At 40.4% G+C, this 13,161-nt stretch overlaps 1 protein-coding gene across 1 annotated transcript; it reads left to right on the plus strand.

Moving 5' to 3' along the window:
• The first annotated feature begins 9,608 nt into the window (after positions 1-9,608).
• Positions 9,609-13,042, plus strand: LOC124655870. Its single transcript, XM_047194701.1, has 3 exons — positions 9,609-12,517; positions 12,685-12,721; positions 13,013-13,042. The coding sequence occupies exons 1-3, from the start codon at positions 9,609-9,611 to the stop codon at positions 13,040-13,042; spliced, it is 2,976 nt and encodes a 991-aa protein (XP_047050657.1).
• The last annotated feature ends 119 nt before the right edge of the window (positions 13,043-13,161 follow it).

The following is a 13,161-nucleotide window of genomic DNA, read 5'->3' on the forward strand; positions in this document are numbered from 1 at the left end:
GGCGGGGGTGGCGTGGTGTCCCTTTTATATAGCGCGCATAACCTTCTCATGGGCGCGGCAAAATTGCGCGCTTCTTTCCGCGCTAGTAGTGGCCGCGCACATTTTTCTCGCCTAAACGCGCATGTGGCTGCTAACTTTGGCACGCTGCCACTATGCGTGTATCAGTCGCGTGTCGCCAGTACGGCACGCTGCGGATAAGTTTTCGACCAGGAGGTGGCCAGGGCCCATTTACTAGTCGCGTGTTAGCCTCGACAGTCCGCTGGCACTACATGCATATTAGTCCGAATCCCCTCCCTGGCAACCGATCGTTCGAGCAATCACTTTCCATGGCGCGAAAGCGCTCGCGGAGCGAGTCAATTCCCTTTTTATCATGTAGTGTTTTAATTGCGTTCACACGTGTTCACACTAACAATTTGTATTACTACTTTGCAAGTTGCATGCAGCCAAGAGCGTTCACACTATATGCATGCTGATGTCTACGCACGCTTCTATTCCTGTAGACAGTATTGGGCCTCCAAGAGCAGAGGTTTGTAGAACAGCAACAAGTTTCCCTTAAGTGGATTACCCAAGGTTTATCGAACTCAGGGAGGTAGAGATCAAAGATATCCCTCTCAAGCAACCCTGCAATTAAGATACAAGAAGTCTCTTGTGTCCCCAACACACCTAATACACTTGTCAGATGTATAGGTGCACTAGTTCGGCGAAGAGATAGTGAAATACAAGTAATATGGATGATTGTAAGTAGTAATTGCAATCTGAAATAAAAATGGCAGCAAGCAAACATGTAGCAGAACTTGTTGGAAACGGTGTTTCAATGCTTAGAAACAAGGCCTAGGGATCGTACTTTCACTAGTGGACACTCTCAACAATGATCACATAAATAAATAACTTCTCTTCACTTGTGCTACTTTCAAACACTCTCTTGTTGGATAACAAACAACATTCATTGTGTAGGGCTATAAAAGCACACCTCAAGCCGGAGTAAACAAGCTCCACAACATCCGGAGTTCATATTAAAGTACCTCTAGAGTGCATAATAGACCGTTGCAATTTAGACCGAGTACTAACATAGCATACACACTATCACCAATAGCTATGAAAGGGGAATAGATCGCATCAATACTATCATAGTAATAGTGAACTTCATAATCTACAAGAGATTACAATCATAACCTACGCCAAGTACTACATGATGCACACACTGTCACCTTTACATCATGGAGGAGGAATAGACTACTTTAATAACATCACTAGAGTGGCACATAGATTAATAGTGATACAAAGCTCATGATCACATAAAGATCACACCATGGGAGAGAGAGATGAACCACATAGCTACCGGTAGAGCCCTTAGCCTCGGGGGAGAACTACTCCCTCCTCATCATGGGAGACAACAATGGCGATGAAGATGGCGGTGGTGTCGATGGAGATGACTTCCGGGGGCAATTCCCCGTCCCGGCGGCGTGCCGGAACAGAGACTTCTGTCCCCCGAAACTTGTCTTCGCGATGGCGGCGGCTACGGAACTCTTCGTGGAATATGACTGGATGTTTTAGGGTTTTCGTGACGGGGAGAATATATAGGCGAAGGGGCGATGTCGGTGGAGCCAGGGGCTCCCTCCCCATAGGTCGGCGCGGCTAGGGGGCCACCCGCGCCGCCATAGGGTGTGGGTCCCCTGCTGCCCTTCCTTGACTCCTCTTCGGTGTTCTGGAAGACAGGGCCGTGAGCTTTTGTTTCGTCCAATTCCGAGAATATTTCCTGTGTAGGATTTCTGAAACCAAATACAGCAGAAAACAGGAACTGGCGCTTCGGCATCTTGTTAATAGGTTAGTACCGGAAAATGCATCAAAACGATATAAAGTATGAATAAAACATGTAGGTATTGTCATAAAACTAGCATGGAACATAAGAAATTATAGATACGTTAGAGACGTATCACATGCACATGCACATAGCATCTCATGGATTTGCATTTAATGAGCCAACTTTTCAGTACGGTCTCATAAGTTGTTGCATGCATACACATAGCATCTCACTCTTTTTTCTTCGGCACGAGGCATGCTCTCAATTCTCCTTTTGCAATTCCCTTTTGGGTTTTATTTTCGTACGGTAATTCGTATTTAAGGGATCCTTTTGCAATTCTCTTTTTCGGGCCAGTGGTTTTTAAGGGGGAAAATAACGGGTGGGAAGATCCACTTGCAACTCAAATGAACTACCACTTGCTACTCAAATTAAGTATTATTTTAAGTTGTAAGCTAACAAAAGTTGCTAAAATATTCTAAATGAAATTTACTTTTTAGGGTTGCTAGGTATTTATATTTACCGTTGATAAATAACGGGGCATCGGGTTGCTAACTTGTAAACAAAAAAAGAGTCGCTACATATTTTAAATTAAATTAAATTTTTAGGGTTGATATTTATTTATATTTACCATTGATAAATAGCGGGTTACCAGGTTGATAGCTTGTAAACTAAAAGAGAGTCGCTAAAATATTCTAAATGAAATACTTTTTAGGGTTATTATTTATTTATATTTATAGTTGATAAATAATGAGGCACCAGGTTGATAGCTTGTAAAATAAAAAAATGTTCGCTAAAATATTCTAAATGAAATACTTTTTAGGGTTGGTAGTTATTTTATAATTACCATTGATAAATAACGGAGCACTGGGTTGATAACTTGTAAACTAAAAAGAGTCACCAAAATTTTCGAAATGAAGTTAGATTTTTAGGGTTGGTAGTTATTTATATTTACTGTTCATAAATAACAGGACACTGGGTTGATAGCTTCTAAACTAAAAAAGATTCTCTAAAATGTTTTAAAATAAAATTAACTTTGCGGTTGATAATTTTATACATTTACGGTTGATCACTCAAGTACGGAGGGGTTGATTATTCAAATAGAGAGAGCTGATAACTTTTAACTAGAAAAAAAAGTTTCTCAAAACATATTAACATGAGTGCTAGTTTTGAAGATCTCGTCGAGATGGATTTATTGGTGAAAGAGAATCTTAATTTGGAGTTGTCGTTTGAAAGTTAAAACGTTTTGAATTTTCAAATTTGGAAAATATTCCGCTGACGTCAGCAGATTCGTCTATTTGTGCATGCATGCAGAACTTTCCCTCAATAGCCTGCACCAGGTTGATAATTTTATACATTTACGGTTGATCACTCAAGTACGGAGGGGTTGATTATTCAAATAGAGAGGGTTGATAACTTTTAGCCAGAAAAAAAGTTTGTCGAAACATATTAATATGGGTGCTAGTTTTGAAGATCTCGTCGAGACAGATTTATTGGTGAAAGCGAATCTTAATTTGGAGTTGTCGTTTGAAAGTTAAAACGTTTTGAATTTTCAAATTTGGAAAAGATTCCGCTGACATCAGCAAATTCGTCTTTTTTGTACGTGCATGCAGAACTTTTGCTCAATAGCTTGCACCAGGTTGATAATTTTATATATTTACCGTTGATCACTCAAGTACGAAGGGTTGATTATTCGAATAGAGAGGATTGGTAACTTTTAGCCCGAAAAAAGTCGTCGAAACATATTAACATGGGTGCTAGTTTTGAAGATCTCGACGAGACCGACTCATAGGTGAAAATAGATCTCATGGAGTTGTCGTTTGTGAGATAAAACCTTTTGAATTATCAAATTCGGAAAGATTCTCGCTTACGTCATCAAATTCGTCTGTTTCTACATGCATGCAAAACTTTCCCTCAATAGCCTCCACTACAGTCCAAAATTTGCCAAAAATGGAAAGAAAATTTTGTTGGAAACTGGCAGCCCATATTAGTCGCGTGTTGGTGGAATTGGTCCGCTCCCAATAAGCTTACTCCTATAGCCATTTTCCTACTAGTGACTATAGCGTATGATGAGTTCTTTCTCTCAAACTCAATATTGTTAATCCACCATGAGTTTGAGGAAGGGTGATGGGTGTGTTAGAGATGTATATACCCATCTTCTTATATATCGATATTTTATATGGGGTTATCTGCATATTGCCACACTACATATATTGACCTTTAGCTCACTGTTAATGAATAATGATATTTTTTTATTCTCAATACATATAACCTCTTTTCTATGAATGCATTAAAACACAAATGTTTTTACGTTTTCGTGATTTTTTATAAAAATATAAAATGTGTGGCAAATTAAATCTTTTAGGTGCCAAACATGAACATAACTAAAAAAGTGAAGTAAAAACTGATGTTTTGGCTTCTAAATTTAATTTTTATATATTTTAAAATGGTAAAAAATTCTAAATGAAAAACGCATGTGTACATCTTCACGTGCTACGTGCGTACAGAGTTTTTTTTAATGAAAAATTGACTTGTCATTCGGGCCATATAAAAAGACAAAAATTGGTGTTAAAAATAAGCTTTTTGTGAGACATGATTTATTCTTTTTTACATCAACCACAAAAAATATCGATTTTTCAAGAAATTGTACGAAGGCACATAAATAATCGAGATGTCATGCAAAAAATACTACTTCCCCCGATTCATATTAATTGAATTTAATATGAATATATATCTAGAACTAAAATATGTCTAGATACATCTATATTAGAGTCAATCAATATGAAGCGGAGGGAGTACTTTTAATAATTAGTTTTTTTGGGTGGAGGGAGCCTACAGAACGCAGCCGAATTGAATTTGTAAGTTAAAAACGGCAAGCTAGCAAACTTTGGTAGGGGAGTGGGAAGACGGGGGAAGAGAAAGCGGAGGCCAGGGATTTTCGTTTTGGAGGGAAACCATGCGAAATTTCCCTCCCCCGCCCCCTCAAGGGAGAATTGGTTATTTACCCAAAAGTTGATCAGCCTTGGATCATCTACCTAAAATTGATTGCATCTTGGTAAATTACCCAGCAAAGACTTGAAAGTAAAAATATAATTATAGCAGGACCCGAATTACAGTTTTCAGGGACAGGTGTGGGTAAGCTCTGATCGATCAGATTGAAACCCTTCTCGATCAACATACGTGCGCCTCCAGTCAAGGCCGTTCCCGGCGGCTGATGAATCACCTGGTAGTCCACCATTGGGAGAAACGCCTTGTCCGAAGTCATCCGACCTTCAATCAACATCATCCGTTTGTGATCTCCGCGGTTGCCGCCGTCCCTTGTGCCGTGCGCCTTGCTCCGGATCGCTTCCGTACGCCTGTATGTCCCCGATTGCATCTTACTTCTGCTATTTCTAATGTGGGATCCCAGAGCAGCGCCTCCAAAAATTCGTTGGTCGATCAGTACAGGGTAAGCTGGCACTTGATTAGCAGGGGCGGAGCTACAGTATTTGGCCAATGTCAATTGACACCGACGCCTCTGGCAAAATACCCATGTAGAAATAAGCATCTGACAAAGTAACACCATTAAAACAGTAAAATGACCCCGTCCCACATATGATGCATCCAGTACAAAGTGTAAAGCCCCGCTTAGGATCTTCCTAGGCCCAACGAGGCACAGGAACAATGCAAGGATAGATTGATTGATCGCTCCAAAAATGGCGCTGCTCGATATAATTTTATTTATTTTTGAGGTTTCTTAGATGTCTTGAAATTTTATGATTTGAGTGGCATGAGTCAAGTAAGTATAAATTAGCAATGTATGTAATCTATCTTAGTTTTCTAATCCATAATTTATCTTCTAGATTAGGAGCTTTGGTTTCTAGATTGGTAATTATGCAAGCAGAAAAAAGCTTTGATCAATAAATATTTCAGACTTGTTGAGCTCCTACCTGCCAGACTTGTTGAACTGATTCATATTGTTTGTAGCATCATGGAAGGCATGTACAGAAAGTGGCTATCAAGGAAAGAAAAAGGTTCAAACAGGAGGAAAGAACAGATGCAAGAGATGCAATGAGTTAGGACATAGACAAGCTGGTTGTCCTGCGATTGGTACAAAGAAAAGGTACAACGCTCCAATTATGCAAATATTTATGCTTTACCCTTGTACAATTATACGTGCTTTCAACTTACTATTTGCTTCTTCTGGTAGGAAAAGTAGAAGCAAGAGAAATACAGTACCATGGGATCATGCAAGCACAAGTAAAGATGGAAATCCTTCAACACCTACGAGTCCTAGATCGTACACTAGGAGGTTAATATTTTCATGTCACTGTTTTAATTTTTAGCACATAACACTTCTGACATTTTTTCTCTTTTAATAGCCAATCTGCACGTAACAACACAACACCTACAAGGACCGATGTCCTTGCCCAGCCATCGGCGAGTCCCAGACCGTTCACAAGGAGGTGAATATATTTTGCCAAATCGTGTCATTTTAAGCATGCATGAATTTTGTGACATCTTATCCTACTTTTATAGCCAAGCTGCACATAGTCCTTTTACACCTACGAGGACGTATACATCTGCTCAACCATCAATAAGCCCTGGACGTGTTACAAGAAGGTGATATATTGCATTGCCAACTCATCTTTTCGGTAGCCTTCATATTATTTGTGACATTTTCCTGTTTTTTTAAGCCAATCCGCTCTTTTTGGAGATGGGGAATCCCAACTAGCGTCCACAACATCTCCAACAAGGACTCCGTCAAAAGCAAAGACACAAACTGCCAAGAAGATTACTCCTAGGAAGAAGAGGAGGACAGATTAAAACTTGTTGTTCTTCAGGCGTTTTGCGATGTGGGAACTTGATTATATTTTAAATTTTCTTGCGATGTACACTTATCCCAGAACATGATTCCATTGCTTTCTTGGGTCAGCAGCTTAAGTTCATGTTGGCTCGCACAATAATGGAGTTAAAATTCATTTGCATGTGCAGTCGTGTGCATTCCTTCAGGTTTACAGTCAAACTCTATCATGTGCATTGATTTAACCAGGTTTTGAGCTTCTGCTCGTGACCTGATGTGTCGCTATGCTGCAATCGAGCGAAGAAATAAAAAATGGCAAGATAAAGCTTCGTCTGTGGTTAAGAGCCCAGACACTCCCTCATGTATTCCCCAGGCTGTAGTACAAACAGCGACTACATCAGACTAGCCCCAAAGTAATCATGTTCATGGCCAATTAAAGGGCAATCTGTTCAGTTTACACAAAACCCCTCTGGATAGATCATAAACACAACTAAGCCTTTTGCTGGGTAATTAACCAAGATGCAATCAACTTTGGGTACATGATCCAAGGCTGATCAACTTTTGGGTAAATAAATAATTCTCCCCCCCCCCCTAAAACATGTGCCGCCAACGCAGAGCGGAAGAATGGCGCACGAAGCCTCGAACAAGCCATAGCAGTAAAGCACCCCGCCCCTCGACTCCATCTCTCATCTGCCCGGCCACCCCTCGACCGCGCCAGGCCGTTCTCTGCCTCCGCCGCTGACATTGACTTCACGGTGTGTTTCTCGATTCCCCGGTTGTCTTCCATTCCTCTCTTTTCCTCTTTGCGATTTTAGTGGTTTTTTGGGACAACGGTGCCCATGCCTGTTCTTGCCTCGATGTTTTCGAGCAGGGCGCTCACCTGCTCGACGAAATGCCGCGACTGGGCAAAATGTGCGATTGTGATTGTGGTATCGCTTGCCTTTTTTTTTCGTGGTCATTGTGGTAGTTTTATTGGTACGGAAGATGGTGGTGGATCTGAGAATATATCACGTTTAAGCAAGAGAACATTAGAGGAGCCACCACTCGGTTAAATTATTAGAGGAGGGTTGCCCTAAACCCTGATTTTGGGGATTCTTAGATATATGCACCGAGTGCTTAAAAACTAAGGCCTTGTTCGTTTTGATGGGATTGAATCCAGATATGGATCGAATCCAGCATTGGATTGGGTTGATTCAATCTCTCCACCCAAACCTCACTGACCCTGATTTTGGGGATTCTTAGATATATGCACCGAGTCTTAATAAACTAATAACGGAATTTAGCTATATTACCATCGTTTTGTTCCGGTTCACCTAAAACCGATAATTCTTTTTGTTCAACCATCCGAGTTCGTGCACCAGCCTTTACAGTATTCCATCTTCGACATACAAGGTAATTTCAAGAGTGGTAATATGCACGCCACAATTTTGCAATTTTAACATGTTCTGTTCTTCCATGGACAGCCCCAAACCACCTCTGCAATAACACATCAACCCAATCATGGAGGTGGCCTGGCCCATCTTCCATACGCCATAGCACCATATGTCGCTGTGTCCAATTTCTCTGGTGTGGTGAGAGGAGGAGACTATGTTTCCTTTGAAGCAGTTAGAAATTGAGGAACTGCCGTGTGATTTGAGGTAGATCATGGGATGGGTGAGGACAGCTTTGCTTTGATGGGATATCTGATTTTATTTGATGGGATAAAATGGAAGGTCACCTACCAGTTGTAGTGGAAGTGATATATATCAGAGTATGGGAATGAATTAGCGATACTTAAGTAAACTCAAACTCAATAATGGTACATATTATAACTAAAGTTAGAAGATAACTGGTACATACATATTTATCAAGATATGTTTGTACATTTACCTATGCATGGATTTATTTTTCATTTTAATACAGATTATTTGTTTATTTTATTTATTCAGAAACAGGAGATGAATATGCCTCACTTTTATATTAGTGGAGATTGAAAATGGGTAAAAGATAAAATTAAAACACTGTTGTTACTAGCCTAAATGAAGACGCAACTTTAGAAAACTGCATGAAAAAGGAAAAAAAGACCCAAAATAAAGAGCTAATAAAATTATGGGACATATTGTGTTTTTGCTGGCGCGCATCTGATATTGCACAGCTCTTGCTCGCCATAAAGGATGAGGCTTTTGCCTGGGCGAGGGCAGGAGCAGTAGGACTGCATCTTGTCATTCTGGGGTGGGATGCTATTTAGTTCCCTGTTTACTGTTGTAATCCGTGTATCTTAGACGTTCTAAATAAGTATTTTGATTTAATATATCGAGATGCATGTTTTGCATTTTCTCGAAAAAATATCATGGGATGTGCCACCGGGTTGCATTACATGATTTAGCCATCCATTAGCACCTAAGAAGCCCTTGCCCACCCAATATGTGATTATGTCCACTTATGCATAGTGAAGTAACTGCAATTACAAACTTTAGCATTTTGCAAACTCTGGCATTCCTCAAATTAAAAAAAGCGACATGTTTTGGCATTATTACTGCTACTTCTTTTAGAGCATGGTGCAATGTGGGCCTCAAAATTTGTGTGTGTGTTACTTGGGTTCTTTAACTCGACAATTCAACAAATATCCAAAACATTTTTTTCTTTATACATGTCATTGGACATTTACAAGCTCCTGATTGATCTAAGTAGCATTGGCTGAAACATGCTCAAAGGGTCACATGAACATTACTTGCTAATTAAGGGTGATTTGCACATCTATTGTCAAACTTATACACGTTACGCAAATTCAAGAACTCAAAATGGCATTCTCTACTTTCCTCTTCCTATTTCTCAGTCAGTTAACAATTATCATCTTTGTTTTTTCTGTTCTTGTGACATTAAGTTTGCTAGGTTCTAAAAGGTAGTAATAACTCTTGCACTCTAGCACTGAATATAATTATTTTCCTATTATTGGAATATATTTCTTGTGCAGGAGCTTGATGAAGACAAGTTACATGATACTCTGTTAGATTACTCCACCTGTTTCTCTTTTTCAGTTCATCATAAATGGAATGCAACAAGGATGAAGCTTCAAGGGCCAAGGATGCAGCTGAAATAAAGCTACGGAATGCAGACTATGTTAGTGCTAAAAGGATGGCTCTTAAGGCTCAGCGGCTCTTCCCTGGGATAGAAAACATTTCTCAACTGCTTGCTGTTTGTGAAGTTCACTGTTGTACTTCTGTTAAGATCAATGGGGAGACAGACTGGTATGGGATTCTTCAAGTAGAGCCAACTGCAGATAATGTGTTACTCAAGAAACAGTACCGCAAACTTGCTCTTTTACTTCATCCAGATAAGAACAAGTTTGCAGGTGCTGAAGCTGCTTTTAAGTTAATTGGTGAAGCTCACATGACACTGACAGACCAAGTAAAGCGCTCTTTCCATGACAAGAAAAGGAAATCAGTTTTTGCAACTTCTGCCCCTTCACAAAAGAAGAGACGACAGACACCAAAGAAAACTGATGCTAAGAAAGTCAACAAGGAGAACATTCCAGATTTTTCCAAGAGACCTGTTCCTGTCCGAGGGGAGGCACCATATACATGGAGTGGATCTGGGACTCAAACACAAAAGTTCCCTCCTAGTCAGCAAGCTCATGTCACTAATGAGAAACAGAAATATCATAGTGTTCCTGGCTGGCAAAACCCTGTCACTGGTCATCAAACTCATGCTACTCACCAGCAGCAGCAATCTCGGAATGTTCCTGGTCAGCAAACTCCTGTTGAGTCTCAGAAACTCCAATCTGATGCACAGTCAAAGAATACTGCGACTTCTCAAGCTGCAAGTGATAGCAACAAGAATGGAACTGCAGATGGGAGTTTCACAGCTAGAGCTGGGACATGCAATAGCAAGAAGGTATCAACAGCAGCATTCAATCAACAAAGCGGTGCAGTTAGAACTGAATCCCCAATTTCGAGTTCTCGTAAGAGTTCAAGGCAATCTCAGAATGTTCCTGATCACCAAATTCCTGTTGCTACCCAACAGAAACAGTGTGAGAAACCACCATTCGGTGCAGGATCAAAGATTTTGAAGAGATCAAGCAAGAAGGAAAATAATGCTGTGAGTAAAGGTGATCTTGCTGGCTGTACAAATGGCAGTGATAATCCTACTTATTCTCCTGTGACAAGAAAGATAAGTAAAGGATATTCTTCTTGTAATGCTGGTAAAAGTGGTGAAACAATAAATGTAGCCAGTAATGGGTATAGCGAACAAAGATCTAGTATCCCCAAAACAGATAAGACTACAAATGAAAATGGAGAGGTTGTCAATGGCTCAGATCACAACGTGAAAGAAGGAATACGTAAAGAAGACGAAATGCCTAATGCTGCAGGGAATGGAGCAACAAGGTCTGCAGACGTAAGTATTCCCTTCGAAGGTGTTTCATACCCAGATCCAGAATTTTATGACTTTGAGAAAGAAAGGGATGCAGATCGATTCAAGGTTGATCAGATATGGGCAGTTTATGATGATTACAATTCCATGCCGAGGTATTATGCCAAAATTAAGGAGGTTTACTCTCCAAACTTTATGCTGCAGTTCACTTGGCTTGAGTTTGATCCTCAGAATGATGCTCAGAAGGCATGGTCTTCTGAAGAGCTGCCTGCTGCTTGTGGTAGTTTTAGAATTGGAAAAACAAAATTAACTGAAGATAAAAATATGTTTTCCCATGTTGTTTCCTGGGCAAAAGGGAGGAAGAGAAACAGCTTTGAGATCTATCCAAGGAAAGGTGAAGTATGGGCCATCTTCAAGAGATGGCACATCAATTGGAGTGCCAATGATCATCAGCTCTGCAGTTATGACATTGTAGAAGTACAATCAGAGTTTGTTGCGGGTACTGGCACATATGTGATTCCATTAGTAAAACTCAAAGGTTTTGTGAGCTTATTTGTGCGATCGGATAGCAATGAACCATGTCTGATTCCTGATGGTGACACGCTCAAATTTTCACACAGTATTCCCTTTCATATGTTGGCAGAAGCTGATGTGCAAGGTATCCCACACTCTGCACTAGAGCTAGATCCTGGGTCGCTACCGTCTGACATGGAAGAAGAATTTTCTTCGGTAGACCTTGGCAGTGGTCTTTTTAGCAATCGGGGAGGTAAGACTGGAGGCAATGTTTCGTCTACTACAGAACCTTCTAGTGGTGAAGTGCCAGTTGGTAAGACAAAGCATGATCTACGTGGTGCTAGTGCGGATGGATGGGATGATAGCTGTCAACCAAAATCTCCAACAAGTTTTGTTTACCCTGAGCCAGAGATTTGCAACTTCAGTCTTATAAGATCATTTGAAAACTTCAAGAACGGACAAATTTGGGCACTATATTGTGACTCAGACAAGTTCCCAAAGTACTATGGATTTATAAAGAAAGTTGATCCAGAGCGCTGCACAATCCACATAAGATGGCTTGAGTACTGTCCATGTCTAGAAACAGAGAAGAGTTTGATGCAAGAAGGCCATCCAGTTAGCTGTGGAACATTCAAAGTCAGCAAACAGAGTGACAGCTATGATTGCACAAGTGTCTTCTCCCATATCGTGGAAGTGGCAACGATTGGTAAGGGAAAGAAGTATGACATTGTTCCTTGTGCCGGCCAGGTATGGGCTGTGTACAAGAACTGGAGTTGTGACTGGAGCTTCAAAAATTATAAGATCTGTGAATATGATTTTGTGGAGGTCCTAAAGACCTCTGACACCTCTATAATAGTCTACTATCTGACTAAAGTGGAGGGTTTTAGTTCCGTATTCATGCCACAGGAGAAAGGTGGATCTAGAAGGGCCATGAAAATACAAAGGAGTGAACTGATGATGTTCTCTCATCAGATTCCCGCCTACGGCTTTACAATTGAAGGAGGCAAGCCATTTGGTCACTGGGAACTTGATCCTGCATCTGTGCCTGAAACTTTCTTAGGCAAAAAATCCAAGTGAAACTCCATGCAACGAAGCTACTAAAGGGACTTTGGCTATCAAAGCTCTAGGTACGATCTAACACTTTGCATCAAACTTTTATGTTTTGTTTGCTGCTGTTGAAAAATATGGTTAGCTCATCTTGCTTCTCACTAACTCTTACTTCATATTTTTTTGCAGTAAGTACGTTGTTGACAAAGCTGCAGCATTGGATTTGTTTTGTCAGTTGTACCTAGTGTTAAGTAGGCAAGGTTGTCTGAGGCACCTGATACCAAGTAATTTGCAGGCTGGGTCTTACTTATGTTATGCCTTACCTTACATCTTCTTTTCTGCTTAGTTGATAGTCCTCTAGTATGTTCCTCTTGTACCCAACTTTGTGACGCTGAAATATGCTTGACTAGAAATCAGAGGTGGGGTTTATTGCAGCTAGGGCTGCAAGTGGCAGAGTTTGTGGGGCGGATTTCTTGTCCAAGTCTGTAATATAATTTACACTGCTCCATGCGTTTTGGCAGGACAATGTGGCGCTGCTTCTGCAACCCTAATTGCAGCCCATTTACATCTGTTAGTTAGAAAATTATATGTACATGCGTTTTTTTGGTAAGGGATATGTACGTGCATGAAGATGAAAAAAATGTTTTTATATAATTTATATGTACATCTT

The sequence above is a fragment of the Lolium rigidum genome, chromosome 5 (genome assembly GCF_022539505.1).
Source record: "Lolium rigidum isolate FL_2022 chromosome 5, APGP_CSIRO_Lrig_0.1, whole genome shotgun sequence".
Lineage (NCBI taxonomy): Eukaryota > Viridiplantae > Streptophyta > Magnoliopsida > Poales > Poaceae > Lolium > Lolium rigidum.